General features: G+C 36.5%; 5 protein-coding genes and 2 long non-coding RNA genes across 12 annotated transcripts; 2 read left to right on the top strand and 5 right to left on the bottom strand.

The window, feature by feature from the left end:
- Positions 1 to 58: 58 nt before the first annotated feature.
- Positions 59 to 7,894, bottom strand: LOC17899701 (importin-9). 2 transcript variants are annotated; one of them, XM_023790242.1, is made up of 33 exons: positions 7,585 to 7,894; positions 7,321 to 7,382; positions 7,121 to 7,213; positions 6,855 to 7,026; positions 6,614 to 6,729; positions 6,386 to 6,472; positions 6,172 to 6,288; positions 6,008 to 6,071; positions 5,781 to 5,923; positions 5,583 to 5,630; positions 5,422 to 5,490; positions 4,606 to 4,681; positions 4,338 to 4,468; positions 4,117 to 4,176; positions 3,966 to 4,032; positions 3,815 to 3,879; positions 3,675 to 3,736; positions 3,480 to 3,603; positions 3,336 to 3,393; positions 3,130 to 3,242; positions 2,896 to 2,973; positions 2,744 to 2,806; positions 2,546 to 2,641; positions 2,355 to 2,464; positions 1,759 to 1,948; positions 1,528 to 1,642; positions 1,300 to 1,412; positions 1,139 to 1,216; positions 903 to 968; positions 686 to 814; positions 557 to 610; positions 380 to 460; positions 59 to 297 (listed from the first exon to the last, which is right to left on the bottom strand). In XM_023790242.1, exons 1-33 carry the CDS (start codon positions 7,700 to 7,702, stop codon positions 247 to 249), a joined length of 3,069 nt encoding a protein of 1,022 aa, XP_023646010.1. In that variant the 5' UTR covers positions 7,703 to 7,894; the 3' UTR covers positions 59 to 246. The 2 variants fall into 2 exon arrangements, with proteins under 2 accessions (XP_023646010.1, XP_023646011.1); XM_023790243.1 differs by having other exon boundaries at positions 686 to 811.
- A 74-nt stretch (positions 7,895 to 7,968) lies between these two features.
- On the top strand, positions 7,969 to 10,182 carry LOC17898695. Its single transcript, XM_006305315.2, has 8 exons — positions 7,969 to 8,403; positions 8,756 to 8,836; positions 8,930 to 8,989; positions 9,079 to 9,122; positions 9,282 to 9,324; positions 9,417 to 9,488; positions 9,578 to 9,679; positions 9,768 to 10,182. The coding sequence occupies exons 1-8, from the start codon at positions 8,068 to 8,070 to the stop codon at positions 9,885 to 9,887; spliced, it is 858 nt and encodes a 285-aa protein (XP_006305377.2). The 5' UTR covers positions 7,969 to 8,067; the 3' UTR covers positions 9,888 to 10,182.
- Positions 10,183 to 10,343: 161 nt separating this feature from the next.
- LOC17898276 (uridine-cytidine kinase C) lies at positions 10,344 to 14,280 on the bottom strand. 2 transcript variants are annotated; one of them, XM_006304683.2, is made up of 12 exons: positions 14,070 to 14,280; positions 13,315 to 13,681; positions 13,101 to 13,215; positions 12,706 to 12,901; positions 12,500 to 12,613; positions 12,230 to 12,403; positions 11,888 to 12,082; positions 11,637 to 11,759; positions 11,436 to 11,563; positions 11,238 to 11,352; positions 10,871 to 11,143; positions 10,344 to 10,782 (listed from the first exon to the last, which is right to left on the bottom strand). In XM_006304683.2, exons 2-12 carry the CDS (start codon positions 13,649 to 13,651, stop codon positions 10,528 to 10,530), a joined length of 2,025 nt encoding a protein of 674 aa, XP_006304745.1. In that variant the 5' UTR covers positions 13,652 to 13,681; positions 14,070 to 14,280; the 3' UTR covers positions 10,344 to 10,527. The 2 variants fall into 2 exon arrangements, with proteins under 2 accessions (XP_006304745.1, XP_023646012.1); XM_023790244.1 differs by having other exon boundaries at positions 14,215 to 14,278.
- A 2,838-nt stretch (positions 14,281 to 17,118) lies between these two features.
- On the bottom strand, positions 17,119 to 18,957 carry LOC17899332 (LAG1 longevity assurance homolog 3). 2 transcript variants are annotated; one of them, XM_023790291.1, is made up of 6 exons: positions 18,764 to 18,957; positions 18,422 to 18,642; positions 18,157 to 18,312; positions 17,865 to 18,054; positions 17,545 to 17,779; positions 17,119 to 17,423 (listed from the first exon to the last, which is right to left on the bottom strand). In XM_023790291.1, the coding sequence occupies exons 1-6, from the start codon at positions 18,893 to 18,895 to the stop codon at positions 17,389 to 17,391; spliced, it is 969 nt and encodes a 322-aa protein (XP_023646059.1). In that variant the 5' UTR covers positions 18,896 to 18,957; the 3' UTR covers positions 17,119 to 17,388. The 2 variants fall into 2 exon arrangements, with proteins under 2 accessions (XP_023646059.1, XP_006306262.1); XM_006306200.2 differs by having other exon boundaries at positions 17,545 to 17,750; positions 17,869 to 18,054.
- Positions 18,958 to 20,244: 1,287 nt separating this feature from the next.
- On the bottom strand, positions 20,245 to 21,565 carry LOC111832468. 2 transcript variants are annotated; one of them, XR_002835316.1, is made up of 4 exons: positions 21,475 to 21,565; positions 21,152 to 21,300; positions 20,692 to 20,777; positions 20,245 to 20,605 (listed from the first exon to the last, which is right to left on the bottom strand). It is a non-coding gene; the product is annotated as an uncharacterized LOC111832468 (long non-coding RNA). The 2 variants fall into 2 exon arrangements; XR_002835315.1 differs by having other exon boundaries at positions 21,435 to 21,526.
- On the top strand, positions 21,297 to 22,190 carry LOC111832467. Its single transcript, XM_023788827.1, has 2 exons — positions 21,297 to 21,425; positions 21,511 to 22,190. The coding sequence occupies exon 2, from the start codon at positions 21,513 to 21,515 to the stop codon at positions 21,957 to 21,959; it is 447 nt and encodes a 148-aa protein (XP_023644595.1). The 5' UTR covers positions 21,297 to 21,425; positions 21,511 to 21,512; the 3' UTR covers positions 21,960 to 22,190.
- On the bottom strand, positions 21,733 to 23,863 carry LOC17900133. Of its 2 annotated transcripts, XR_002835314.1 has the most exons (7): positions 23,770 to 23,863; positions 23,374 to 23,678; positions 23,176 to 23,284; positions 22,982 to 23,038; positions 22,665 to 22,707; positions 22,038 to 22,223; positions 21,733 to 21,830 (listed from the first exon to the last, which is right to left on the bottom strand). It is a non-coding gene; the product is annotated as an uncharacterized LOC17900133 (long non-coding RNA). The 2 variants fall into 2 exon arrangements; XR_002835313.1 differs by having other exon boundaries at positions 23,374 to 23,859.
- Positions 23,864 to 24,901: the final 1,038 nt, after the last annotated feature.

Genomic DNA, 24,901 nt, shown 5'->3' with positions numbered 1-24,901 from the left:
AAACATATTAGCGTTGTTTGCAAAATTTCAACATTGTTTCTGAGGGTTTACTGTAGGGTTTATCATGAAACTGGAGGATTTACTCTCTTAAAAATTCCAAGGATATTTTCACTATTTTTAACACTTGTGTAAAATGATACTTTTATAAAAGGGATGCTACCACTTCTTTACTCCCCAAGAATCAATCAGCGGACAAAAAAACATCACTCAAGACATGAATTGTGAATTATGACGCCCAAGCCTAGCCTAGCGGTTCAGTGCCATATGGATCACGTTTCTTTGCGCATTTGTTAACCCCTACATATATTTGAAAACAATCCAAGTGGTTCATATTAAGTTTCAAGAAATTGATAGGTTATATAGAGGATGGTAACCATACCTGGCAAAGATTATCAAACAGAGCCCGGTCTTCACTCGAAAACTTCAACAAAAAATCAGCCACATAACTTGCCAGATTAATCTGTTTGTTGCAGAGAACAAAGAGACTTGGTGAAACAGATCACGAGTTGGAGAATTAGGAGCAGTTACAACACATATGCAGAACACAAGAGGTCACCTCATTAAGGGGGTCGGTACCAAGTAGATGGTCATCAACCTCATCGCCTTGGTTCTGTCAAATCAATGGTTAACACTGATGAGATAAGGTTCAATGGAATAGCCATGTTGGTAAAAGAAAAAAAAGGACCTCGAAACGAGCCATTGCTTCAAGTTGGTCATATGTGGGTTTGCTGAATTGGAGGGCACCAGCTGAAGGTAGCAAGTCTTTCGCAGCTTTAGCGTCTCCTTCATGGATTTCTTCCCATTCACTATCCTGCTACTCCAAAGAACGGAACTAGCATCTCAAGTTCCAATCAATTTGAAGATGGGAAAGGAATTAAAAAAACTCAATGAAGTATAATCACCTCATCCTCACTATTCAAAACTTGCTCTTGGATTTCAATCAATGTATCAGCTAGTAAAGCCAGTATCTGCAAGAGCTAAATAATGTAAAGTTTCTAAAAGCATACACCAGAATGATGAAAAGAAAGAAGGAAATGACCGATTTAAGATAGAACTGTATATCCCCAACGAATATGTATTCTGACTTGCAGCTTGTACATTGAGAAGATTTAGACTAAGGAATCAAACAAAAGCATACCTTCATGGGTAGAGGGATAATGGTCCATTGATCAGGAGCGGATCTAGCTTTTGAGCGAGTGATTATGCCACCGTTGGACTATACAAGAAATTGACTCAAGTTTCTGTAAAGCTGATAGCAAATTGAGTTTATAAAAAAAAAAGATAGGTACAGCATAAGACCTGAATCGGACTGCCTGGGACATTAACCTTTGCGAATTCAGAATGTCTGGTGGACAGTAGCAAGGCCAGAGCTGATGTTGTGACTTTGATTTGATATGCGGATTGTATCTCCCCTGAAAATAGATGCTCAACCAACAATAAGTTGAAAAGCCAGAAAAATCCTTATCACGATGAATAAGGTAAACAAATAGAATCATACAACTAAACAATATGGATAGAAATGTTTGCCTTGTTGTTTAGTCCATTCTGTCATTACATAGGTAAAGGAATTTTCATGGCCATCAGCGGGTATGCTCACAAGCAGATTGATAAATTGATCGACATTCGGAAAACTCATATGAACCTGCAAAAATCAATCGCAGATAGAATTTTCGTGAACTTTTGAAGCCTTAACAGCATCTTACAAAGAAGAGAGGGACCATTTATATTAAAACTATCCAACTCAAAGGTGAAGAATACCAATCTGGCAAAAATCAGTAGCAATGAGCCTCTTAAAGCCGACATTTCAGCAGACTGCAACCGTCTTACTAGAGCAGCAACCAGATCCCGGACATGGGGTGCCATCTCTGACGGAAGATGCAAGATAAGCTGTAGAATGTACTTCCCAGCAAAGAGAGATCCAGAACATTCCAGATCAGGGTTAAGAAGCCTGCATCAACATAAAGAAATCGATTTTGCAAAGAAAGACAAGATGTAGACTTAAAACGATACCAATTCAAAAGCATTGAGGAACAAACAAACCAAGGTTCTCTAAACACTTTATCAAATGATCCCAAGAAATGTAAATATATCACAATATTATTCAGAAGGCTACTCTAAAAGCCCGATCTTTTTCAGGTGTAAAGACTAGATATTTTTTTTATTTGTTTTGGACAAAAGACTGTGAATAAATTTACCAATGTATAATCGAAAATCAACTGATATTTTTCTCACATGCATAAGTGTTGGCAATATATTCACATATTAACAATTGCAAAAAGAAAACACAAAACAGTAGGCCTTCAGCTTTTGGTGGACGTGAAATAAACCTAAAAAAGCTTAGTGAAGAGCTGTACCTAGAAGTTGCATCAAGCAAACTTCTCATGGTAAAAGCAGGATCACCACTCCAAGTGAGCAACTCTTGTCTTCCACTAGATACAAAAGCTGCCAGACACTCTGTGGCATTCTGACCAATTAAAGGCTAGAGATAAGTGACCCTTTTTGATAGATAATGATGAATCAAATTAGTCACAGAAATTTTTATCACCTGTAATTCGCTATGATCCTCACTGTGGAGTATGATACGAATGACAGCAGCAAAGCAAAAATCATACGCAGTTGTCACTATATCACTTGGGGCACCCTATATATGACTAGAAAAATAGTCAGCAAAACACGAGAAATACTGTCCATTTAGCACAAAAAATTATTCACGTACTATGGAAATCCAGCTAGTATAACTTGCCTTAAGAAGCATAGTTAAAAGATCCAAGGATCCACTCGCTAGTCCTTCAGGCTGCTGATGTGGCTGATTATCACCATAGATATAAGGAAACCAGGGAAAAAGGATAGTAAATAGAGTAAAAAAATGTCTGAAATCATGATTCCGCACAACACCTTATTTAAAATTGGTCCTATGAATGGTAAAATCCTTGATGTCAGTGGATGAAAGCAGCCTGGTGAATTTTTTATTGCCTGCGTGACAGCAATAGGAAAGACATTAGCCACAGACAAAGTATTTTTTTCTTTTTCATTTTAGAATGATATAAGACGAAGAGATTAGCGTAAACAAACTACACAAATTGCATTTCTAACGAAAAAATGAATGATAGCCGCAATCATTCTATTTACCTCCAGGACATCAATTATATCGATACTCATAAAGGGATCTGAAACATGTGCAACCCACAAATTAAGAATCACTGGAGAGATAATAGACTCTATTGAACCGGATGCGTCATGGCCTAGCAAATGATAAAGAAAATAAGATATAAGTGGGGAGCTATTGCATAACTAGATTCCAAAAGTTTGCTGCAAGTAGTAATATGTTTACTTACCAGCTTTAATTGCTTGTTGAAGAGTTTCAAGTACCAAAACCAAAGTTTCATCTGAAGCCTAAAAAATAATATAACACATCTCAAGTGACACAAAGGAAAATAGACACACGCGCTATGCTGAAAGGTCGCGGGTAGAAAATTTACCTGATGGAGAAGATCAGTGAGAGATGAGAATAAATTCATGATCTGAGGCAGAATAGCTGAATGGTTCATATCAGGTAGGAGCTGCAAAAGTGCCCGACATGCGCCTACTTTTACAGGTGGCGGCCTGTTTGTTGCAGTGTCTAACTTTAATCTCTGACGATAAGTATACTAACAGGAGAAGGATAGAAAACATACACATCCATGTTTATAGCTCTAACAGCAGCATTGAGGAAGTGCTCAAGATTTCCAGGGTTGATCTGATTAACGTGAAAAATATGTAATTCATATCTTCTAGATCTAGGTTATTCTGAGAGAAAAGAAAATTAAAAAATTACCACAGAAGAGAACTTAGCAACAGCTGTAAATATGCGGGCATAAAGGAAGGGACATTCATGATACCCTGTCAAATAAAGGCTCCAGTTATGTACAACATTTTGTATACCAAATGAAAAGTAATGTTGGAGCATTAGATCTTGCGATACCTACCAATTCCAGTATCTTCCATAATCAATTGCTCAACAAATTTAGCTAAGGCAGGGTCAGTTGTCAAGTCCTGACAAGAGTATAATATTATAGATAGCATGTTTTACAGCATAAGTAACTTTCTCATTTTAAAATTACCACGGAAAACACAAACCTCAGCTTCAACAAGTTGATCAGCAAGAGAAGCCAAAGTAAAGAGAGCAGCTTCTCTTACCTAACAAATGGAAAAATTGTAAATTTAAATAAAAATTGAACAGGGGAGGAAAAGATATAGAAATTCAGAGAACTGGTAACAATGTGAAAATATCAGAGCAAAAATGGGCTTGTCAAATCTTTCAAGAAATACAATAACAAAGAGAAATTAAGTGTGCTTACTCTCCACCAGGCTGGAGAACCAGCTGCCTTTTCATTTTGAGACTCTTGGAACCGTTTTCCGGTAGCATCAACAACAGCATTGATCCCTTCGCTACCAAAAGTATTGATAACTTCCTCCAACAAAAGTATTCCTGTGGTGCATCAAGTAGTTTTATAGTTACATGGTCATAAATTATGGATATTGATGTATGCATTCGACCTCTGAATCTTGTCCCAGACTAAGCATAAGCATATGAGTATGACTTAAGAAGAGTGAGAGACATCTTACCTGATATTCGACAACTGTAGCTACCCTCATCTTCATCGGCTACAAACTGATTTACATCCATGGACCAAGTATGAACCTGGAAGGAAGCTACATGTGAGATAAAGAATAAAGGCATTTCTTATCTCCGATGTTAAGGCATATAAACCATATAATAATTAAAATTATGTTAGCAAACCAATAGGAAGCTACCACAAATAACAAGAAAAGATTCTGTGCAATTTTGTGAGACCTAATATGATGGAATGTTACGGGGTGACACAGCTAGCTAAAAACATCATATTATATCTTGTATCTGAGATAGCTAAAGATTCTACAAATCTTGTTGTTTTAAGAGTTTTAGCGGCCAATTAGCGTACATAAACCACAACATGAAATTAATACATGGCAAACAATATATAAGCACAGCAATCGTTCTATTGCCCCAACAGTTCGTGATCCTATTACTAACAATAGAATGAAAAGGTTCCAACAATGACTTGATACAGTGAGATACCGTCAAACTGCATAATAAACATATGAATTGGAAACAGATATTATTTCTAAGGAAATAAGGGATATACAAAGAGAACAAAAGTTCCAGAGCAATGGTAAAAAGGATAAGCCTTCAAGTCGTTTACTCATTGAAATAGCAAGAGATAAGTTCGTTAAACAAAGGAGAAGAGCCTATTGCACAACAAAACAATTACTCAGTCAGATATCTATAGACTATCTAGCTTCGTAAAGCTTCCCCAGATAGATTCAAGTTTTAAGAGACCAAATATAACCAATATATACTATCATCTCTGAGTAGGCAGAAGATGTGTAATTCATCCCAACCTGTTGTTCTGTAATCTGCAAGAAACCGATGGTTTGATATACCAACTCGCTGACATTACCGGAAATGGTCTGAAATAAAAAATATTTCCGTAAGAAACCAATATCAAAGCAACATACGATCAAAATGAAAGGGAAAAAATTTGAAAGGGTTTCAGCCAAACCTTTGCCAGTCTTCTACTGCTAACGATGGTTGACAGAAACTCAAATAACTGCACAAAAAAAGAGTCTCGCTTGGCCTCAAACTCAAACTCATCAAAATACCACATTTTATGAGCCAAATGCCCCAGCTCTAACCAAAAGATTAACTTCGATATTGAGACCTTGAAGGAAAACCTTGATCACTGAAAATGGTAAGTTACCTGGATGACAAAAGTGTCAAGACTCTTCTCTTCACCATCTGAATCATATCTTCCATCATATGAATCTTCAGCACCTTCAATTGACGATCGAAGATAGACTTGTAGAGATGACTCAAATGTGTGCCACAATGGCCTCATAATAGCTGCACGAAGATTATGTTTCAATAGCAATACTTCACATGCATATGCATGAAAAAAAGATACATGGGAAAAACACGAGAACATACCCATCAATTCACTTTCGATGAGAACTGGGAAATTCTGTACAAACTGATTCAAGCACTTCAAGACCTAATGAGAGGAGGTAAAACAAACGCAAAGACAGGTGCCTGTAAACAATTCTGGGAGTTAAATGGGAACAAAAGTAGGACAATTACAAGATGAGACGAACCTCCATTCTTAAACTCCAATCATCAGGATCCTCATGTTGCACAGGATGTTCCAGTATAAGTGAAAACTGATTCATCCAAACCTTAAGCACAGGCATCACTAAAGTAGTAGTTTCCGTCTGAACACCACATAATATATGTCAACTGATAACAGAAGTGGCTCAAGCAATCACATTCAAGGTGTATGTTTAGTAAAAATTATTAAGGAAAAGGTACCTTGTACACACCACTCATTGCTCCAAGAACAGATATACATGAATAAACAATTGAAAGGGCTTTTCCTCGAATATACTTGTCATAGCTCTACATGTAAAACGAAAATTAATCATACAAAGGAGTGAGCTCCATAAGGGCCTCCGTCACTAGTATTTTCACGTAAGAGACTTGACATGCCAAAAACATGATTCAACATTAGTCTGATTGTATCGATATAATGATCTAAACCTGAGGAGAGGATACGACTTCATGCAGGCAAGGAAACAGCACAGGTACCAGTGTAGGAACCTCTTTGTCATCCAATTCACCAGAGAGAAGAGCCAAACACCTCAAGGCTCCATGAACTGTTGAAAATGAAAACAAATTCAGCCTCAGGAAACCTCGTAACCATTCTCACGAAAGAGTAGAGAAATTGGGTAATAAAAAAGAATTTTTGCTCTAGAGCCAACAAAATTGAACGCAAATATACCTCCATTAATGTTATTTGGATCGCTAATCAACCTCAGGAGAAAAGGCACTAGCTCAGGCCACTCTTCTGGCCAATCATATGTGGCAATTGACGATATGTCCATACTAATAGCCGTACAGATCTTTCGATGAGAGTCATCAAGTGAGCCCAACAGTTGTCCTCGAATCAGAGCCTAATAACATAAGCAAAAGACTTTCCTAAACATATACAAACTATATGGCAGTGGTAAATCCAAACAAACAATAAAAAGAGGATAGCGAGAGTACCTTTTCCTCATTTGAGACAACAGGATATTCAAAGGCTTCCTCGTTCTCTCGCCAATGTTTTTTGATGAACTGCTTTAACAGGACAGCAGCTAGGTAACAACAGTAGGTTAAGAAAATAAAAGGGAAACCCTTCATTATATCAATCAAAAAGCTCCAGAGAGATAGTGAAGGATAGCAAATCAATGCAATGTAAAGGATATTTGGCGCAATCCCAAAGAGAGGTCTTTGTTAGCAGCAACCCTGCACAATGCACTGCCAAACCCTACAAGAAACAAACATCTTATGAGTGATCTCCTTCACTTGTTCATATATCAGAACTCATGACAACAAGAACAAGACCGAGGAGGTTATATGTTCAGTGTTCAGTTAAAAAATTCCCAAACGTTTCAAATAGACTATCAGAGGAGAATCTAGAAAGAGAAGCAACGAGCTTGAAAGTAATTCAAATGAGTTAAGCAACGAACCTGGTTGAAGAGAAGCCTGATTGAGCGAGGTCTCAGCGAAAGAACGAACGTTTTGGTTAGGGTCAAGACTTGCTGATAAGCAACCGAGCAGCCATTGCTGATCTTGGTCGACCACCATTGTTTCAATTCCAGATTGGGATCAAAACTAAAAATTGAGCTGTTTGAAAATTGAGTTTTGCTTTCCTCAATTTTCAGTTTCCCGCTTGTCCCTTTGCTATAGGAGGATGTCGGAGAGACACAGTAGAAATGGAGTTTGGTTCCCCTCTCCCAGATTTTGCTGTCGAAACCTTTATAGAGAGAGGTTGGAGAAGAAAGAAGCAACCAAAGAAAACTTTTACCAAACCGGATCTATACCCGTCGGTTTAAATTGGTATAGATCCGGTTTGTGTAATTTCAATCGAACAGTTATCTCAAGATAGACGGAGAGGAGAAGAGAGAGAGCTTCGGCGTTCTGTGGAAGAGAGCTTCTTCTTCGTCAACTCCATGAATCTCCTCAAAACGATTCAACACCAGTCTACCATTTCTCAGTTTTACCGTTTTGCCCCTACGCACTCATTTGCTTCTTCGTGTTCTTCTCTGTCACTCTCTGTACAGAGACCCAGAATCTCTCTCGTTCCTATCTCTAACCGAAGCTGCTTCGCAATCTCGAGCGTCTCTGGTGCTTCGGTTGCAGGTATTCAAGATGATGGAAAAAAACAAGAAGCGGCGGAGGAGGGAGATGAAGTGGTTTACCAGAAAACGCTGAGACTAGTGGAGTGTGCCATGTTTGCTGCTGTCACAGGCCTTGTTTACTTCCTCAGCAATTCTCTCGCCATTGAGGTTTCTCCCCCTTTTTGAATTTTACTAGTTTTACGGATTCTGCAATTCCTAGCGAAGAAACCAATGATAAATGTTTTGATGAAGAATACAAAATCCATTAGGTGTTCTACTAGTTAAGCTTAAATCTCAAGAAGTTTTAGCTCATATGTTCCCTTGGCTCTGTAATTCTCGTTAGGATAGAGTGTTGAGGTTCTGTTTTGCATGGTACTGCAAAAAAAATTAGTCTTTGGAAACAAAGGATGTGTAAGAATCATCATTCTTTTTTGTGTTTGATCGTTACTGTGATAAATATTTTATAGAAGTAACAACTTATTCCTTTTTATTAACAGTCTGAGTTACACTTTGAGCGCAGAACTACTTTGGGTGTTTCTTCGCGCTGCCAATTGTGATATCTTCGATAAGATGGAATATTGCAGGAGGCAGGAAGACAATGGTTTGTAAACAACATTCTTCTTTCATGTTAATAGAATTTTGAAGTCTTTGCCGATATGTCCTTCAAGTCTTTCTGGTGTTGTTTGTTTGCCAGGTTGCTACTGTCATGCTATTGTTCATATTATCAGGTCCGGTCAAAGCATTAACTTACTTTGTAAGCCTCCATTTTGCTAGTTTCCCAAGCAAAGTTTTATCTTCTGATACTTAACCTTGTAGCTTAACTTGTGGAGATTTATCTTGTAGCTTACTCATGGTCTTCTGGGCCTTGCACTAGGATCATTGTGGAGGTATGTGAATTCATAAACTCCTCTCTATCTTGCACAGTTTCTAGTTCTCCACCGCAACACAAACACTTACTATTTCCTGTCTTTACTCTTGAACAAAATGACTGACGTTTATTACTTCAGTTTAGCATTATCTCAGCTGTCTATATTTTCTGTTCTCAGGATGGGGGCAAGCTGGCGTCTCTCGATTTTCTTGTGCACAATGGTAAAATGTTTGCTTCCTGCGATTACACAGTACATTGAATATTTCCTTATATCTCCTTGTTTACTTGTATTATCGTGTTTCTTCCCACACAGGTTCGAGCATTGGGTCTCATAGGCTATGTTCTAACATCATCCTTCTTAATAAGAGAAAATATTCTCGCTGTGGTAAGCCTCTTTCCCTCAAAAACCCATCCCTCTATTTCACCTAAAGAAACTCGTTTACAAATAAAATCACCACTGACTTGTTGTTGCAGATCACAATTAACATCCACGCCTCTCTCTCTTATGTTTTCACGGCCATGGGTCTGAACATAATGCCTTCAATGAGCCTCATTTATATGATATTTGGGACAGTGGTACGCAATCTCTTTATCCTGCTTCTCTCTATTTATATCCGGAAATTAATGGAAGAAGCTGAGAACCCTGTGCTTTTATCCTCGACAGCTGTTGCTAAACAGTGGATTCTTTGTGCTGTTGCTACATCTGCTATACTCGATCTTCCTAACAAGACTTGGAATGAAATCTTCATTGAGATTACCAGCTTGGTTGGACAAAGCTATATGATGGAAATCAGGATCTCTGTTCAGCTCCTATTTTTTGCAGCTCCATTGGAGAATCCAAATATGGTTTGAGCAATTGTGGTGGAACATATATGTAATACTTATAAAGTAGGTGTGGTGGTGTCTATATGCATATATAATGGTTAACAATGGCACAGCTCAGTCATCATCACCTATATATGCTGAAACAAACAACATTCAACCCAATGTAAAAGCAACTGGCTTTGAAGACTTCCTTTAGTGTTATGGTGTTATGAAAGTTGGCATATATTAAAACCAGTGTCGAACATTCATTTCAACGACATGTCTCATTTTTAACAACTCTAGATTTTTTCCTTTGAACGAGTATAGATATAAATAATAGTACTGGACGAGTCTACCAGTTTATAGATTTGATACTTTTAGCCTTCTCCGTTTGTGTTCAACTGCATCCAGGTGTGTTGATCTTGTAAGTGACCACTAAACTAAAAATTAAACTTTATTGAATAAATAAATCGGGAATGTCTTCCAAACGACTAGTTTAGCAGGAAGAGAACTGGTGTCATTATCCACGTAGAGAAACCAGGGAAGCTCACAAAATGCCTCCAATGAGAAAAATACCAAAAGGAAAAAAAGAAGAGAAGATCCATAGTGGTTAATAGATGTTATTGCCGCTTGTTAATGTAGCTCTTGATCACTATAAAGCCTACGCTGCAAAAAGCCAAGGTTAATACGAGAGGGAGCCTCTTAGATTCCACATTGGACAAGAAGAAGCTTTTGCTTGATCTGCCTCTGTTACTGCTATTGCTGCTCCCTGTTCTTGCTAGGCGTGACCTTTCCGCTGAGCTTTCCCTCATCAGATTGCACAAATTATCCAACTGATGCATCACTTGGCGCTGTCCACGTGATATGGTCGATATCTGGTAGCACCAGAAACAGATCAGCTCAGCTTTACAAAGCAATGCAATAAAATCCAAATTCATAAACGAGAGATGAGTGAGGACTTACCTCTTCCATTAATGGTGATTCCTTGGCTAACTGAGAGGATGATGATGAATGGGGCATTATGGAATTTGTCAAGCAGCCATTGTCCAGACCAGAAATGAAATACGAAGTAGGAGCTGAGCCATTGCAGACTTCAGTTTGGATTGACAAGCTCTGCTGTGTTGGAGAGTTTTTGTTGCAGCTCAACTTTGAATTAAGCTCTTCGATCCGACTTGTGAACTCATCCATTCTCTCGTTGAGAGATGATATTTGTTCAGAAAGCTGAGTCATAAACCCCTATCAATAGAAGAAACCCCGAAGAAGTGCACCCCTAAGTTAAAAGTAAGATTTCAAAGTAGCCAAGAGGGAATGAAAGAGATAAAATTTGAACCTCGTTCGCTGGCGAGTCGTGATTTCTTTCTTCGTACCTCCTATCGCTTGAAGAATAACCAGCAAGCTTGGACATATTCTTATCTCTTTGGGTTGAATATGAGTGTGACATGCCTCTGTGTATCATAAATGGCATAACTAAGGATACATGGGTTGCAAGTAACAAAGCTTTCTCATACACTCCTCAAAAGAAGTGTACCTTTTGAGGTTCTTATTTCTCATGGCTACTCTATCTGCAGAGGCTCGCAAGAGTGCTTCCTTTGGGCTTGAACTAGACACCAAATCCTCATCTAAGCTAAGCTTGTGCTTTAGATCATCTGGTAGGGCCTGTGATGGGACTTTTAATCAGGACCCGAAATAAAATGTAATCAAACAAAATTCATAGTTCCGACCAGCATACCATTACTTCATTTATTAATTTTTCCAGTTGGATCTGTTCAATATAGGTGCGTGGAATGAACGATCCTTCCAATCCTAGCTGCTGTGCAGTACTCTGTACAAGTTGCCGATCTTTACCTTGCACCTGTTTATAAGAAAGTATGTCATTATAATATAGCCAGATGAACTATTATACATTTCCTTTTACATTTTTTATGCCGAGATGCTATCAATTTTCTAGAAATGGTGGTGAAAGAATTTAGATAGACAGACCTGCATGTAGTGACGATTCAGTTGCTCAAGCCAATCGATTTTCACAAACACCTTATCAGTAGCAAATACATGGCTGTTTCTTTTAAGTATAGTTGCTATTGTGTATCCCAATGCCATAAGCCCGCCAAGTAGACGAACACTGACTTCAAATGTAATCCTTGGGGATATGACAAAAGGAGTATCTGTAACCCATTCCTGGATGTCAAAACCAGAACCACAGTTATTCACCAAATATTAATCATCTTACCATTTACAGAATCAGAGGATGGTCAGGTTTTCTAGAAATTGAAAACAATGAAAAGTCATATTGATGAAAACAAGGTCAGAAAACTCTGAACAAACCTCAAACATAAGGCTGTACTTTCCATCTTTATTCCGCATCCTCAAATATGATTGGCAAGACTCTGGATCTTCACCTGGAGGGAGAAGATATATATCATAGGTCTCCTCCTTAGTCTCCGTATGTCCATCAGAAAGGACCTCCTTGATCTGATCAATAGATACATCCTTTCTTGACTACAACATTGTAATAGCAAAAGAACTTTAGTTTACAAAATACAGTCAATAGTTGAATATTAAAAAATGGATAGATAATTCAGGTTATTTTCAAACCTTCAAGATGTAAGTCGGGCTCTGGAAACCAGTGAAAGGGTTAAACTTATTGATGATTTTAATTTGAGCAGTCTGGAGATCTGGCTCTATGAAAGCCTTATACATCGGGTATACCTACATAATCAGTGAAGTTGTTAATATAAACAATCAGCAGGCCATATACTGAGCCAATAACAGCCACAGGAGATAAAGAAATGAGGACAAACTGTTTCAGATATCTGATGAATAATCTCCTCTGGCTGTTGGCCTGCACGTTGTATATCACGGAGAACCCGTTTAACAAGGTCGAAATGAACTCCGCCAGTAACAGACACACGAAGATCCAATAAAGGTCGCAGTTTTTCACTCAAAGCATAGATTCCTTCAATAATCACAATACGTGAAGCTGGGACATCAAGGGTCCTAGCAAAATCAAAGCATGGCATTAAAAACAATGTCTTCAGTGGAATAACCAAAACCAAAATACCAAGGTTAACCATGCATATGTGAATGTAGTATCAAAATTTTGTGACAATGGAGACCAAGTGGTTGTTTGTTTAGATAAAGTAAAAAATGATGAAAAATCAGCAAATATAATCTGTGCAACCATGTCAACCATTACCTGTATCCAACACGAGAGCTGGACTTAAAATCATAAATGGGAACCTCAACCTGCTTTCCTTCCTTTAAATCTTCAAGATTCTTGAGCAATGTATCATAGTCCGTTAACCGAGGATCTAAGTTTCAAAACAATTGTAATAGCTCAATAGATACATAGGTCTTTATTCATCCAGAGACCTTGAGGAAACCAAAAGTAAAAAAGATGAAATTGTTACCATCGAAGTTTTTATCAACAATCCGACTAGAATCATTGTAATTGTCCATTGATATGACAGCAACACTTGGCAGAAAGTTGAGTATCTTCTCGGTAAAGACAGTCTTTCCGGCACCAGAAGGTCCAGCAACCCCAACCAAGATAATCCCATCATTCTTCTGAGAAAGCAATTGGCACGCACGTATAACCGCAAAGAAGCCCTTCTCAAATGACAAGCGATCTTGAATAGGAACTATTTCATACCGAACAGAATCCCTCCTCTTAACCAGTTGAACTTGATCCTTCAAGAGACCATGTCTCTTCTGATGAAACTCGATACCATTGCTGTCTTGACCCATTGTGAACAAACAACAACAGGAAATTCCAACCTGCAACAAAAGAACAACAAAGTAGCACATTGATAAGACTGAATTGTACGGAACATTTTCAAGGAACAGTTCACATTTACACTTTAAAAATTCATGGAACGATACAATAAGAAGAGTAGATAAAAGCAGCAATCAAATTGTTTTGTGATAGTAAGAGGAAACAATAAGCGGCATATGGAAAGTATCATCAAAATGTAGGTGAGGCACACAAGCGAAAGCTAGAAAATCACATCAAGTAGAAACGATCAAACAGTTCGATATCAAAACTCATAGAGCTAAGGGGGATCGATCACACAGAGTGGAAACCAGATTGGGGAAAAGGGTATTGAACCCAGAAACCAAAAATCGAAAATTTACGCCGATTTATCGGAGTTAGTGTGGTACTCACAAAGTAGGAATCGAGGGCAACTCGCACTTTTGGCAGAGTTGAGAAAGATAGAGAGAGAGCCGAATTCAATTTTTAACACGAAAAGAAAAGAAAAAATGGGGGAAATCAGAGAGAGGAAGAGGATAATTAATAAGAGAGAGCCTACTATTATTTCGAGGCTAGCAAATTTCTGGAGAGAAGAATCTGTGAGAAAAGATCTCGAGCCACGAGGTTTTATTATAACAAAGAGAGAATGAATGTGAAAGAGAGAGAGAAAGGAAGCCTATTTATTACTTTTTTGATTCTCTCTCTCTCTCTTTTTTCATTATTTTTTCGGTTATTTGTATATCTTTTTGTTCTCATTAACACACGATTGAATAATATATATTTTTTTGGATGAAAAATATTTAAGATTCACTTTTTGCTCTAGTATTTATCTTAAATTAAAAAGAAAATAAAATAAATTATCGATCAAATTGTTGTTTATTTCCTAAATATATTTCCCATTTACAGTAGTTGCACTTATTGAAAACAATTATTGTAAATTTACCATTTATTTGTTCTTAAAAGGTTTAAAACTTTAAATGTAGCAACTAGGGTCATAGTTCACCACCATCAAAATAAATTAAAATATATAAATATTTTTCAACATCTATAAACAAATCAATCCGTCAAAACTGTTGAATTTGGAACATAACGATTTGTACAATAACATAGTGTCGATTATGGTATGGTATAGTCTATTTAAATTCCTTAATTTGTAGTAGTAAATTATAAACTTAATATATATTTTTTTGGGCAAAAAAAAACTTAATATATATACATAATTTAGACCTATATTCAAAATATTATATTCTTTTAAGGGGTGTTATTGGATTAAGGGTTTTAATGAATTTGAATTAACAATTTAGGTGTGTTGTATTTCATAATCTTTTATATATAAGAAAACATGAGAAATTATATGATACTCTAACATTAATCAAATCTAACTTTTTTTTTTTTTGGTTTTGTCACCAAACCAAATCACTTTCTCTGGTCAACTCAAATCTAACTCTGTGTCACTTTGTTTCTCTATACATATCTAATTTAGAGAAAATAATTGGAAAGAGGAAACAGTGTAAGAGGAGTATGGACTAGGGAGTAAAGTAGGCTAATAGGCATATGACTAAGGAAGTGAATTTGATGACAATGTGACGACGAGGATCCACATGTTATGATGGGTTGTGTGCAATTTGCTTCTCTGACTTCCCTTGTTCGTACACTTCACACAACACTCACATGCCCGCTCTCTTCACTATCACCCCCAAAGTTTTTTATTTTATTTTCCCGAGTAGGTTCACTTGTCTACTCTCATTAATAATTAATGGGTAGAAAACATTTTTTTTTGTAACAATGGAATAGAAAACATGGTTAAATATGTTCATTAAATCTTCATTAATGTGCAATTTAATAAAACGTAACGTACGTAATAAAAACAAAACTAACTAAACAAATAACAAAGTGAGACATATGATGAAAAAGGAACAGACATAAATAAATTATATGTACTCTTTTCGCCTTTCGGCATTTCCCTAATTTAAGAAAGCTTAATGATTATGAATTTATTATATCAAAGGAAGAAAGAAAAAAGGTAGCCGTTCATGGGCCATTAGTCGACATTTTTATTTTTTTTTATTTTAATTAACTTATCACTTATATATATATTTTACGTTAAATAAATTGTTTAATTGGTAGCGTACTCAAAACTGTATAAAAGACTTTAAACGGAAATAATAAGCTTTTACGGAATAGTGCAAAATTATAAATAAAATAGTATATAAAAGATGTAAAAAAAGCAGAGAATAAAAGTTTTAATAAAGTTTTTGAGATTGGTAAAAATATAAACCGTAGTCTTTGTAAAGTTTTTTTTTGTGTCACCAATCAAAGCCATAGATATTTTTGTTAGATCAAATTGAATATAATTTCTTAAATAGCACATGTTTATATTTCATCTTCTCAAAACATTATATTTATCCCTAACTATAAAATATTATCTATAAAACTATACAATATTTGTTAAGAATTATTAACCATCCATCAAGAAACAAACCTCTTAGAGCATCATAGAAACAAGACATATATATGTATATATCGTCGATTAAAATATACTTTGATTGATAAAAAAATAAATTAATTTAATTGTGTATATTATCAAAAAATATTTGAGAAATAAATATAGAGATTTACATGTCTAGGTAAGGCCTGAAGGACCAAATGACAAAATTTGAATTTTTGGTTTTGTACATTTCTTTTTCGCAACAATTATTAGTTTTGTAATAACGTGTTACTCTACATTTATATTCTCATTTACTAGAAATATGAACCTTTCTACTATGTGTGGGGATCCCTTCATCGTTTTGGGGTTAAACACATGGTCAATAGTTAATTGGTCACATAATTCACTATTTACCCGTCTATTTCCACCACGATAATTGATATATTTTCCTGATATTTTTTTTTTTGTAATGGAACCATGAGTCAATTTACCAACTACCAAGAGATATCAAAAAGCTAGTCAAACACGAGATGTATTGTTTCTATAATAAATTTAAAAAAAAAAAAAAAAAAAAAAAAACCAACAAGAGAGGTCTAATTCTTGACACCATTATCAAAATGAACCAACCAATAACACTATTAAACAGTAAATCTAAATCACATCTTCTTTCATCCTCTTCTCTCCTCACCACTAGGAGTCTAGGACAATGGAATCAGCCCTGGTGGATCTGCACTAAACCTATAGTGCACCAAGCATGCATATAGAAACTGCTGACCATTGCGGTAAACACGCTTATGGTAAAAAAAAATCAGGAGCAATGGATGAAGTTGCAACCGTTGAGTTGATAGGCACGACACCATCATTAATTCAGACTCATTCGTCCAATAACATAGCCATTTATATGATTATGTAGTGTTGATGATATGATAATGCATATTCGAATTTAGTTGTAGATCAAAAACGAAAAAATAGATAAATATTATTATCACTTAAATATTATATATATTTTTATTAAATATAATATCGCTCGTTAAATAGAATATAAAAAAAAAATTCTCTTGAATTGGCAACACTATTTTTGTGGTACCATGAACGTACTTTCATAGTCGAGAAAAGAAAAAAAAAACACAAACAAAAAAAAGCGTACTTAAATATGTGTTCTAAAGAGATCCTAATTATAAATTTTCTATCTAGTAGAAAATATTGATCAAAACATTACACTTCGCCAATCACTGATGCTATAATTTGATTGGACGACACCGTTGACACCGTCACTGATCCTAAAATTTGATTGGATGTCTCCACTTAATCTTGGTGTTCCTCATCTTCACCTTCAGAATCTGCAAGAATTCTCGAAAGTCAAATTGGCTAAGACAAAAAAAATTCCCTGTAATGTAGAATTTCACAAAGAGTGTTATTCTAAGTTGTTGGGTGATATATGTATGAATATATAAATCTAACCGGAACGAATGTCTTTAGCGATATTGCCTTTGGCACGAATTTGGCTTATGAGCACACGACATATCAAGATCCACCAGTAGATGTGAAGAATCTGTAAGCAATAAAGAAGTGTGTTGAAGACATAGTAGAAGACCATAAGGGGTGGTCCAGTTTCCATCAACTGCTTCTTGTCCCAGTACTCCATTTTCACTTTTATTGATTCGTAGCTGCATAAGTCCACATTTAAACGTAGAGATCAACCATAAGCAACATTTAGAAGAGATCAAGTTACATTGCAATATAAACATTAAAAAAAAGTTTATGTTAGGGGTTAGCTAGATGAACCTAGTGCTCCATAGGATCCAGAAAGGGTAATAGATGAGTCGCAAAACGGTCCAGGACAAGAAAAATAGGATAAACGAGACACTAGTCATGGTTTCTGCACCGCTGTATTTGCACATCTTACCCATCTCTAGAAACACGTCGCTGATGTCGTGAAGTGCCAATATTACAGAACCTATACGAGCAAATCTAGTAAAGAAAAGGAGGAAATTAAATTTAAGAGTCTGCTGCTTTATGCGGAGATCGTTGATGTCATTGAATTACTATAGGAATGTATAGGTACGTACGTACCTGAAAACGTAAGACAAGATGATGAGGAATGAGGTTACAATGTGATGAACTAACATAACTTTGAAATCAGATCGTCTTGTTTCCCAAAAGAACAAAGCAAAAAAGGCATATACATTTAACCCTCCAACAAACATATACAATCCCTTCATTTTCAACCTGCGAAAAAAGCCGGTAGTAAACTCAAAAGAAAGAAGAGACTAGGGCTTGCGGCTAACTTAACCGTTCTTGAGTCTCACGTAAAACATTAAGTTAAGGTTATTCTTACTTTATCTTTTGATCAGGCCAATTATGGTCTCCTGGTCCTAACCAGAAGCATCTTGTGTCTTTAAACCATGGCTCTTGATAAGTGACGTGGAGAGCAAAAGCTTCAACAGAGAGAGAGCACAGCCATTTCCAAGCCGATTCTTTGAATTTCACTATCTTCTTTCTCCTCTCGTTTGAATCAGCGCATTCTCCTCTAGGATACACCAGCCGTCTAGCGACTCTCTGTGATGCAATTTTGAACCACTCCACTCAGATAGGTTTCTCATAAGCGGTTACTTGCTTCCCAAGTCATAATGAATACTAAAGAGATAGAAAACAGAACAGAATCTATCTAGCGGGTTACCTCGAATATGAATCTGTCGAGGATTAGGCGAAGAAAAAAGAAGAAGGGAGCAAAGAAGATGAGGACCCGGAAATCAGAAGAAGCTGGGTAAGACTCTTGATCCCAATCCCGAATCAAGAGTTTCAGATCCATCTAGTCAAGATCTTGCAGAAGAACTACATCTTTGGTGTAGCATTACTCTGTTTATCACTTCTTCATCGGAGTCAACCCTCTAAAATGGGTAGAAATTAAAACTAAAAGATAGTAATCCCACTTGGCTTTACTTTTGTTAGAGGAAATAAAGAATGCTATTACGTGATTCTCCAAGTCAGACAGCACAAAAGATGAGTAAACCGGGCCAAACCCTGATCAAACCATCAGGTACCAACACCGGTTTTAGCCCCAATTCTCTTAATAATGAGAAGAAGTCTTTACATTGACTTCTTGATGCACATGCACTTCTTGTTCTAGATAATTGGCACATTGATATTTGGCTAAGGTATCCTAATTTATAATTGGCACATTGGTGACATTGTTTTGTTTCTTGGATATTATATAAGAAGTAAAAGAGAAAATAAATAAAAATAAAAAAAGATTGAGTTTGGTTGGTGAAAATGGGTACAGCTGTGAGAGAGAGTACAAATACGTAAACAAAGAATGTCGGATTGTGATTATTATTATTACTAACAAATTTACAAATTATGATATCGTCAGCCGCCGACAACTTCTCTTATCTACTATCAAATCTATTCTTAATATGTTTTCACATTAAAACCCACCATGTTTGTTAAACTTTACGACGTTACAGAGGGCCAAACTAAACACGCTTTTAACATAGCACTAGGAGCTGTCTTTAACCAGACACGATCAATCAAGTTTGAAGTTCATTTCCCTAAGCAATTAACTTGTAGAAACCATTACGAAAAAGTTGGACAAACAAATCTAATGGAATGGGCCGAGTGGTGAGATCAGATAGTTACACACACATACATGATACACCTTCGTTGATCCTTTTAGAAAAACAACAAGGGACATGGTTGTGTTCAACCAATAAGATATCAAACGTATTCATCTACTTCAGTAATCGTACATATCAGCAAACCGTGAAACTTTTTTCTTTTTCTTTACTTGTTATCAAGTTCCATCCTTTTTGGTCTCACCGACGTGCCAACCAAAACTATCAAGCCATTGTCTGTCTGATCGATGCTTTCGAATCTGTGACTTATCAAAATAAGACCAAAAAATATATTAAATGAAACGGTGACACTAGTCTAATAATAGTGACGTACAATGACATTCCACAAGCCACACACACGTAGGGCAATTGATAGAAAGAGACGCACACGAGTAAATCCAACGAGTCCCAACTCCATTTTTCTTTTAGCCACTAACGATTTGTACAAAATTCCTAGCACACATCTCTCCAAACTCGTTAGACCCACATTTTAGATTTTTTTCTTTTTTTTTTTTGTTGTTGTTTACTTAAAGTTATGAGACTCGAATATGTGTTAAAGCTCAAAGCTAAATAAATAAATATGTTTACATTACTCAAACAAGAGTCAAAAGTCAAAACAAAACAACCCTTTTTGTAATAAGGAACTCATCACTCACACACACACACACTTTGATTTGCAAGCTGTCACCAAGAGGGCCTCCATTGAAAGAACATTTTAAGGTGACGCCAGAGAAACAGGAAATGCAATGAAGACAATTTATTCTTGTAAATTGTAAACTTCTGTCTTTATAAACTTTTGGGTTTTGGTGACAGTTGTTTTACTTCTTTTTGTTTTGTCCTTATCTTTTAAAACAAAGAAAATCCAGTTGGGTATTACCTTTCCACTACAATGAGAGAGGAAGCAAAGGCTGCAACCATTTTAAAGACAAGTGAGAGAGGATTGGAGGAGGAAGGAAGAGTATTAAAGGAATGAGAAAGAGGAACAGCTCTTAACCTAATTAAGTAAATGCTTCTTTTTATTCCTTCTTGTTTGTTGAGGTGGGTCTCTCTTCTGATTTCCACCTCAAAAGCTGATCTTTTCTATTTAAGATATAGCCAGTGAATACACATAGTGAGAAGAAAGAGAGAGAGGAGGGAGAGTAGTACAGAGAAGTTTACAAAAACCATATGATTGTTTTCAATTAAGAAGAGCACAGAAAGGACAAGTTCTATAAACCCTGTGAGCTTTGCTTACACATCACTAATGACAGAGCTCAGAAGGATGATGCTTGTTTTGTGGATACTGATGTGTCTTGACCCTAAGACTAGATTACGGTTTGTTAGGAACCAATATATATATTGTTTAAAGAAAAGGTTTTAGTCATATAAATTATATTAAGTTATGTTGAAAAAGAAGAGCATAGGCTTTTAATTCTATATGAGAGAGTGTACTTTATAATGAACAAGGCACTAACCTTCCTTCCCTTCATATATATCTGCAATGGCTTTGTCTGGTAGTGCTTCAATTGAGTGAAAACAATGGTGCTAGGGTTGCCATGTGGTGAAACTTACTCCTTCTCTTCAATTATATGAGGCCTCCTATAGGCTCCGGCTTTTCTTGATACTTCAAAAATACCAAAAAAAAAACAAATTGTATTTATTAATGATGGAAGAGCAAAGCAAATGAGAGACAGAGACACAGTGCCTATATCAGAGAGTAAATTGGTGAAGTGGATTGAAACACATATGGTACGTAACTAAAAGCAAGAGATCTTTTTTTGTGTGCTAATCCTGAAACCTTGGTTTTGTTTTCTTCTTTGTGTTGCTCTCGAAGCCATGGAGTCTCCGAGGAACCATCGTGTCTCTGAGGAGAGTGAGGAATACAGCAGTTGTGAGTCAGGGTGGACTATGTACATAGAAGACGCCTTCCATGGAAATGACCATTCATCTGTTGTTGTTGATGATGATGATGATACACAGGTAAAAGAGACTTATGATGGTTATGAGAACGATGATGGTGATAGTAGTGATGATGGAGAAAATGAAGAGAGTGATGATTCAATGGCTTCTGATGCATCTTCGGGGAATAGCAAACAGTTTCCGAAGAACACCAGCAAACATGCAGCTAGGAAGAATGGTTCTAAACAAGTCTACCTTCAAAAACGCCAACACACAGACAAAACATTCAGCAACGAAGGAGAAAAATCAGACCTCAAAGCTAGAACAAGAGCAAGCGCAGCTAGTCGAGTCCAAAGTAGAGGCAAGGTGAGCAAAACCAAATAATACTCATGGAGAAGAAGATATGGGGGTTCACAAAGAATCCCAATCCTGTAATGAAAAGAGACGTTTCAGGTCTCTCACCAATCTTGTTGTTTGCCTTTAATAAGCCATGTGTAGGTAGTTGCATTGTTTTCTTTTGCCGGAGTATGTTTTTTTGGTAGATGCTGTCCCAAATAAGTTATCTGCACGGTTCTCCGTTGGAACCCTGTTATATGATATGTACCTTGTTCTTCAGAGATTTCCCTCGAACTCAAAACAGAGCATATCCTGATATGCATGTTCAACACAGGAGCCATCAAGATTCAATTCTTGGGAGAAAAACCATCATTTCCTGATTAATCCTCAACAGTGACCAATTAATCAATCTTTAGCATTGCAAAGCAAACATTAGTTATAAAATACTAATAATCTTGATCCGAGAACAGGAAACGTTCATGGTAGAGGACAAAGCAGTCCATGACAAAACAGGAGTTTCTTAGGTTGCCAATTGTTTCTATGATATGTGGCCCAAGTAGCTAACAGCAGAGCTTTGCTTGCTAACAAAAAGTTCTGCTACTTTCAAGAGCTTCACATGTGTCTTTTACAAGACAACAAATTGCAATCATTCAAAATCTGTCATTTTCTATTACTACAAACTCTTTATAACCACTTCTTAAGAAACTAGTTGCACATCAGGAAAGAAGTTATTAGAAAAGATCAGAAGTGAACCTGTTTTGATTTCTTTCCCACGTTGTCAACACAGTTGCACCCACTTGTAACAGTAAATACAAGTATTACCCATCAAAGAAAGTTAAACAAACATGGCATATTATCTATCACGAGAACAATAGTAATTGCATTTATAGTAGCTCAAAGAACAGTTTAGGAAACGGTGCAATTTGTAACAGTATTATCCATCAGAGAAAGTTAACCATACATGACATGCTATCCATTATTAAGAGAACAGTAATAATTGCATGTATGCTCAAGAAAAAGTTTAAGAAACGGTGCCTGAAAGTTATACAAAGATAGAGACAAATCCTTACTAGAGCAATTCAACTGATTGCTTTATCGCCCTTGATATAAGAAGATGCAGACTGATCCTGGAAATCAAAAAGATGGTTAATTTTTATCGACCGTGCTCTAGGTTACCATTGCAAAGTATTAAGCTAATGAGGCACAATAAATGAGAACAGAAAAGAACATAGCTGGCAACTTTCCAGAAGAGGAAGACCCTCACGTTGATGTTATTCTCAGGTCGCTTTCGACTTTTGTAATCTCCAATCCATCCTAATGCACGTAGGAGCAATTAACAGATAGACTGAAAACGAAAGATGGGCCGTCCCAACCTAATTATATGACCCACAAAACGTGAGATACATGAGAGAATGTTGCTTAGTAAATGCATAAAACACTGAACTTGGTCTACGAATTTCACCTTCAGGAAGATTGAAGGACCAGACGAGTTCAACAAGTAAAGGCGAAGAACCAGCATTTGTGTCAACAATCGCATGTGCACGTTCCATTTCCAGTCGACAGTGACATCAAGAACGATTAGTAAAAGCATTTGGACTACCAAAGATGAGGCAACAGTATCTTAGTACAACAAACACCCACCAATTATTATTGCCTTGCAAAACAGTACCATTAGAAAACAAAAACCAAATGTATATCTGAACACTTTGTCTCCAAGCAACCGAGTCAATAACCAATCAAAGGTTCCAGGATCACAAGAGAGCCTATCTGAAATCCAACCAGCAAATCCTATAAAAAACATTCCTAAAATTCCTCTATTTCAGAATTATAATGAATTAAGAAGAAAATCTTCACATACAGAAAAAGTTCCAGTCCTAGCCTCACTCAGTTTCAGATCTTAATGTTTCATGGACTACCAAAGCATCGAGAACCTGTAAGCAAGAAATAGCAGACTTTACCTTTTCTTTTCTCCCTCCCAGACTGCTACCGCCTTCAGCATACACAATCTATCTTGAAGAAGACCAACGATTTTCTAGTCCTATAGAAGGCTTCTGATGCCCAGACACTATTCCTGGGATCCTCCAACAGCACGAACACTAATGGATTCTAATATACAGAGGATGTGGTTTGCACCGCCCCTTGATGGACACTACTGAAAACCCAAAAACAGAACATAAACATCACCTGCTAGTAGTAAGTAGTGAAATAAGCTGGAGAGTGAAGAAAAAAGTGGTAAAAATGGCAATGAAGATCTGCACATTCCGGAGTTAGGACAGGCTGTAATGCATCAGTCTTGGACTAGCAACGTATGCCACTGTCACTGTATATTTCTAGTTTTGGTTGCTTTTAAATTTATAATAATGAGGACAACACCGTAAAATAAGCAATTTATGTATCAAATGATAGTCTCACATAGTCACATTTCAAATAAAAAACAAACTCGGTCATTAATCAGAACTCGTACAATCTAGCATTTAAATTCATCTTTGAATAGGCAGATAGATACAAGAAACAAAGCAATGGAAGAAGCTCCAATATCAAGAAATGGATACCAGTCATGGACTGCAGGAAAGATACTTAAATGCTCTGTGGCTCTAAAAGTCTTTGATGAGCAAGAAAGAATGCAGCAACACATAAAGAAAAGAAACACTCATCCTCTGCTGAGCACAATATCACATGTCAAAGACCTTCAAACTTGGTAAACACAAAACAGCACAAGAAGAGTCAATAACTGCTTGTTATCGCCCAGTGATCAAATCTTGATTAACCACAAGAATTATTATTAAGATCCCAGACATCATATAATAAGGAATAAGGAGAATCACTGAAGCAAAAAAACAAAAGAAAAGGTTGTAATTCAGGATTTATTCCCTCCATTTCTGGATTCTTATGAAGCCACTATATTACCCGCCAAAAGAGTATTTCTTCAACTCTTAACTACCAAACGACAATGCTCTCTGACAGCCACCAGTTTCTTCGTACTGATTTAA

The sequence above is a fragment of the Capsella rubella genome, unplaced genomic scaffold (genome assembly GCF_000375325.1).
Source record: "Capsella rubella cultivar Monte Gargano unplaced genomic scaffold, Caprub1_0 scaffold_1, whole genome shotgun sequence".
Lineage (NCBI taxonomy): Eukaryota > Viridiplantae > Streptophyta > Magnoliopsida > Brassicales > Brassicaceae > Capsella > Capsella rubella.
The sequence above is the reverse complement of the archived record's forward strand: the minus strand, read 5'-3'. Positions and strand labels throughout refer to the sequence as shown.

Bases quoted from the DNA above. Each gene is read 5' to 3' on its own strand.
- LOC17899701 (XM_023790242.1), bottom strand. From the start codon at position 7,702: ATGGTGGTCGACCAAGATCAGCAATGGCTGCTCGGTTGCTTATCAGCA. The intron at 7,214-7,320 runs ATATCCTTTACA...TACTGTTGTTAC, and splicing joins TCTCTTTGGGATTGCGCCAA to CTAGCTGCTGTCCTGTTAAA. The intron at 5,924-6,007 runs GTATGTTCTCGT...ATCTTCGTGCAG, and splicing joins CATCGAAAGTGAATTGATGG to CTATTATGAGGCCATTGTGG.
- LOC17898695 (XM_006305315.2), top strand. From the start codon at position 8,068: ATGAATCTCCTCAAAACGATTCAACACCAGTCTACCATTTCTCAGTTT. The intron at 8,404-8,755 runs GTTTCTCCCCCT...CTTTGAGCGCAG, and splicing joins GCAATTCTCTCGCCATTGAG to AACTACTTTGGGTGTTTCTT. The intron at 9,325-9,416 runs GTAAAATGTTTG...CTTCCCACACAG, and splicing joins CGATTTTCTTGTGCACAATG to GTTCGAGCATTGGGTCTCAT.
- LOC17898276 (XM_006304683.2), bottom strand. From the start codon at position 13,651: ATGGGTCAAGACAGCAATGGTATCGAGTTTCATCAGAAGAGACATGGT. The intron at 12,902-13,100 runs GTAATGGTTGAC...TGATTTTGCTAG, and splicing joins AGCTCTCGTGTTGGATACAG to GACCCTTGATGTCCCAGCTT. The intron at 12,083-12,229 runs GTTTGTTCAGAG...TTTGACATCCAG, and splicing joins AGTACAGCCTTATGTTTGAG to GAATGGGTTACAGATACTCC.
- LOC17899332 (XM_023790291.1), bottom strand. From the start codon at position 18,895: ATGGATCTGAAACTCTTGATTCGGGATTGGGATCAAGAGTCTTACCCA. The intron at 18,055-18,156 runs GTACGTACGTAC...TTTCTTTACTAG, and splicing joins ATCTTGTCTTACGTTTTCAG to ATTTGCTCGTATAGGTTCTG. The intron at 17,424-17,544 runs GTTAGATTTATA...GAATTCTTGCAG, and splicing joins CGCTAAAGACATTCGTTCCG to ATTCTGAAGGTGAAGATGAG.
- LOC111832467 (XM_023788827.1), top strand. From the start codon at position 21,513: ATGGAGTCTCCGAGGAACCATCGTGTCTCTGAGGAGAGTGAGGAATAC.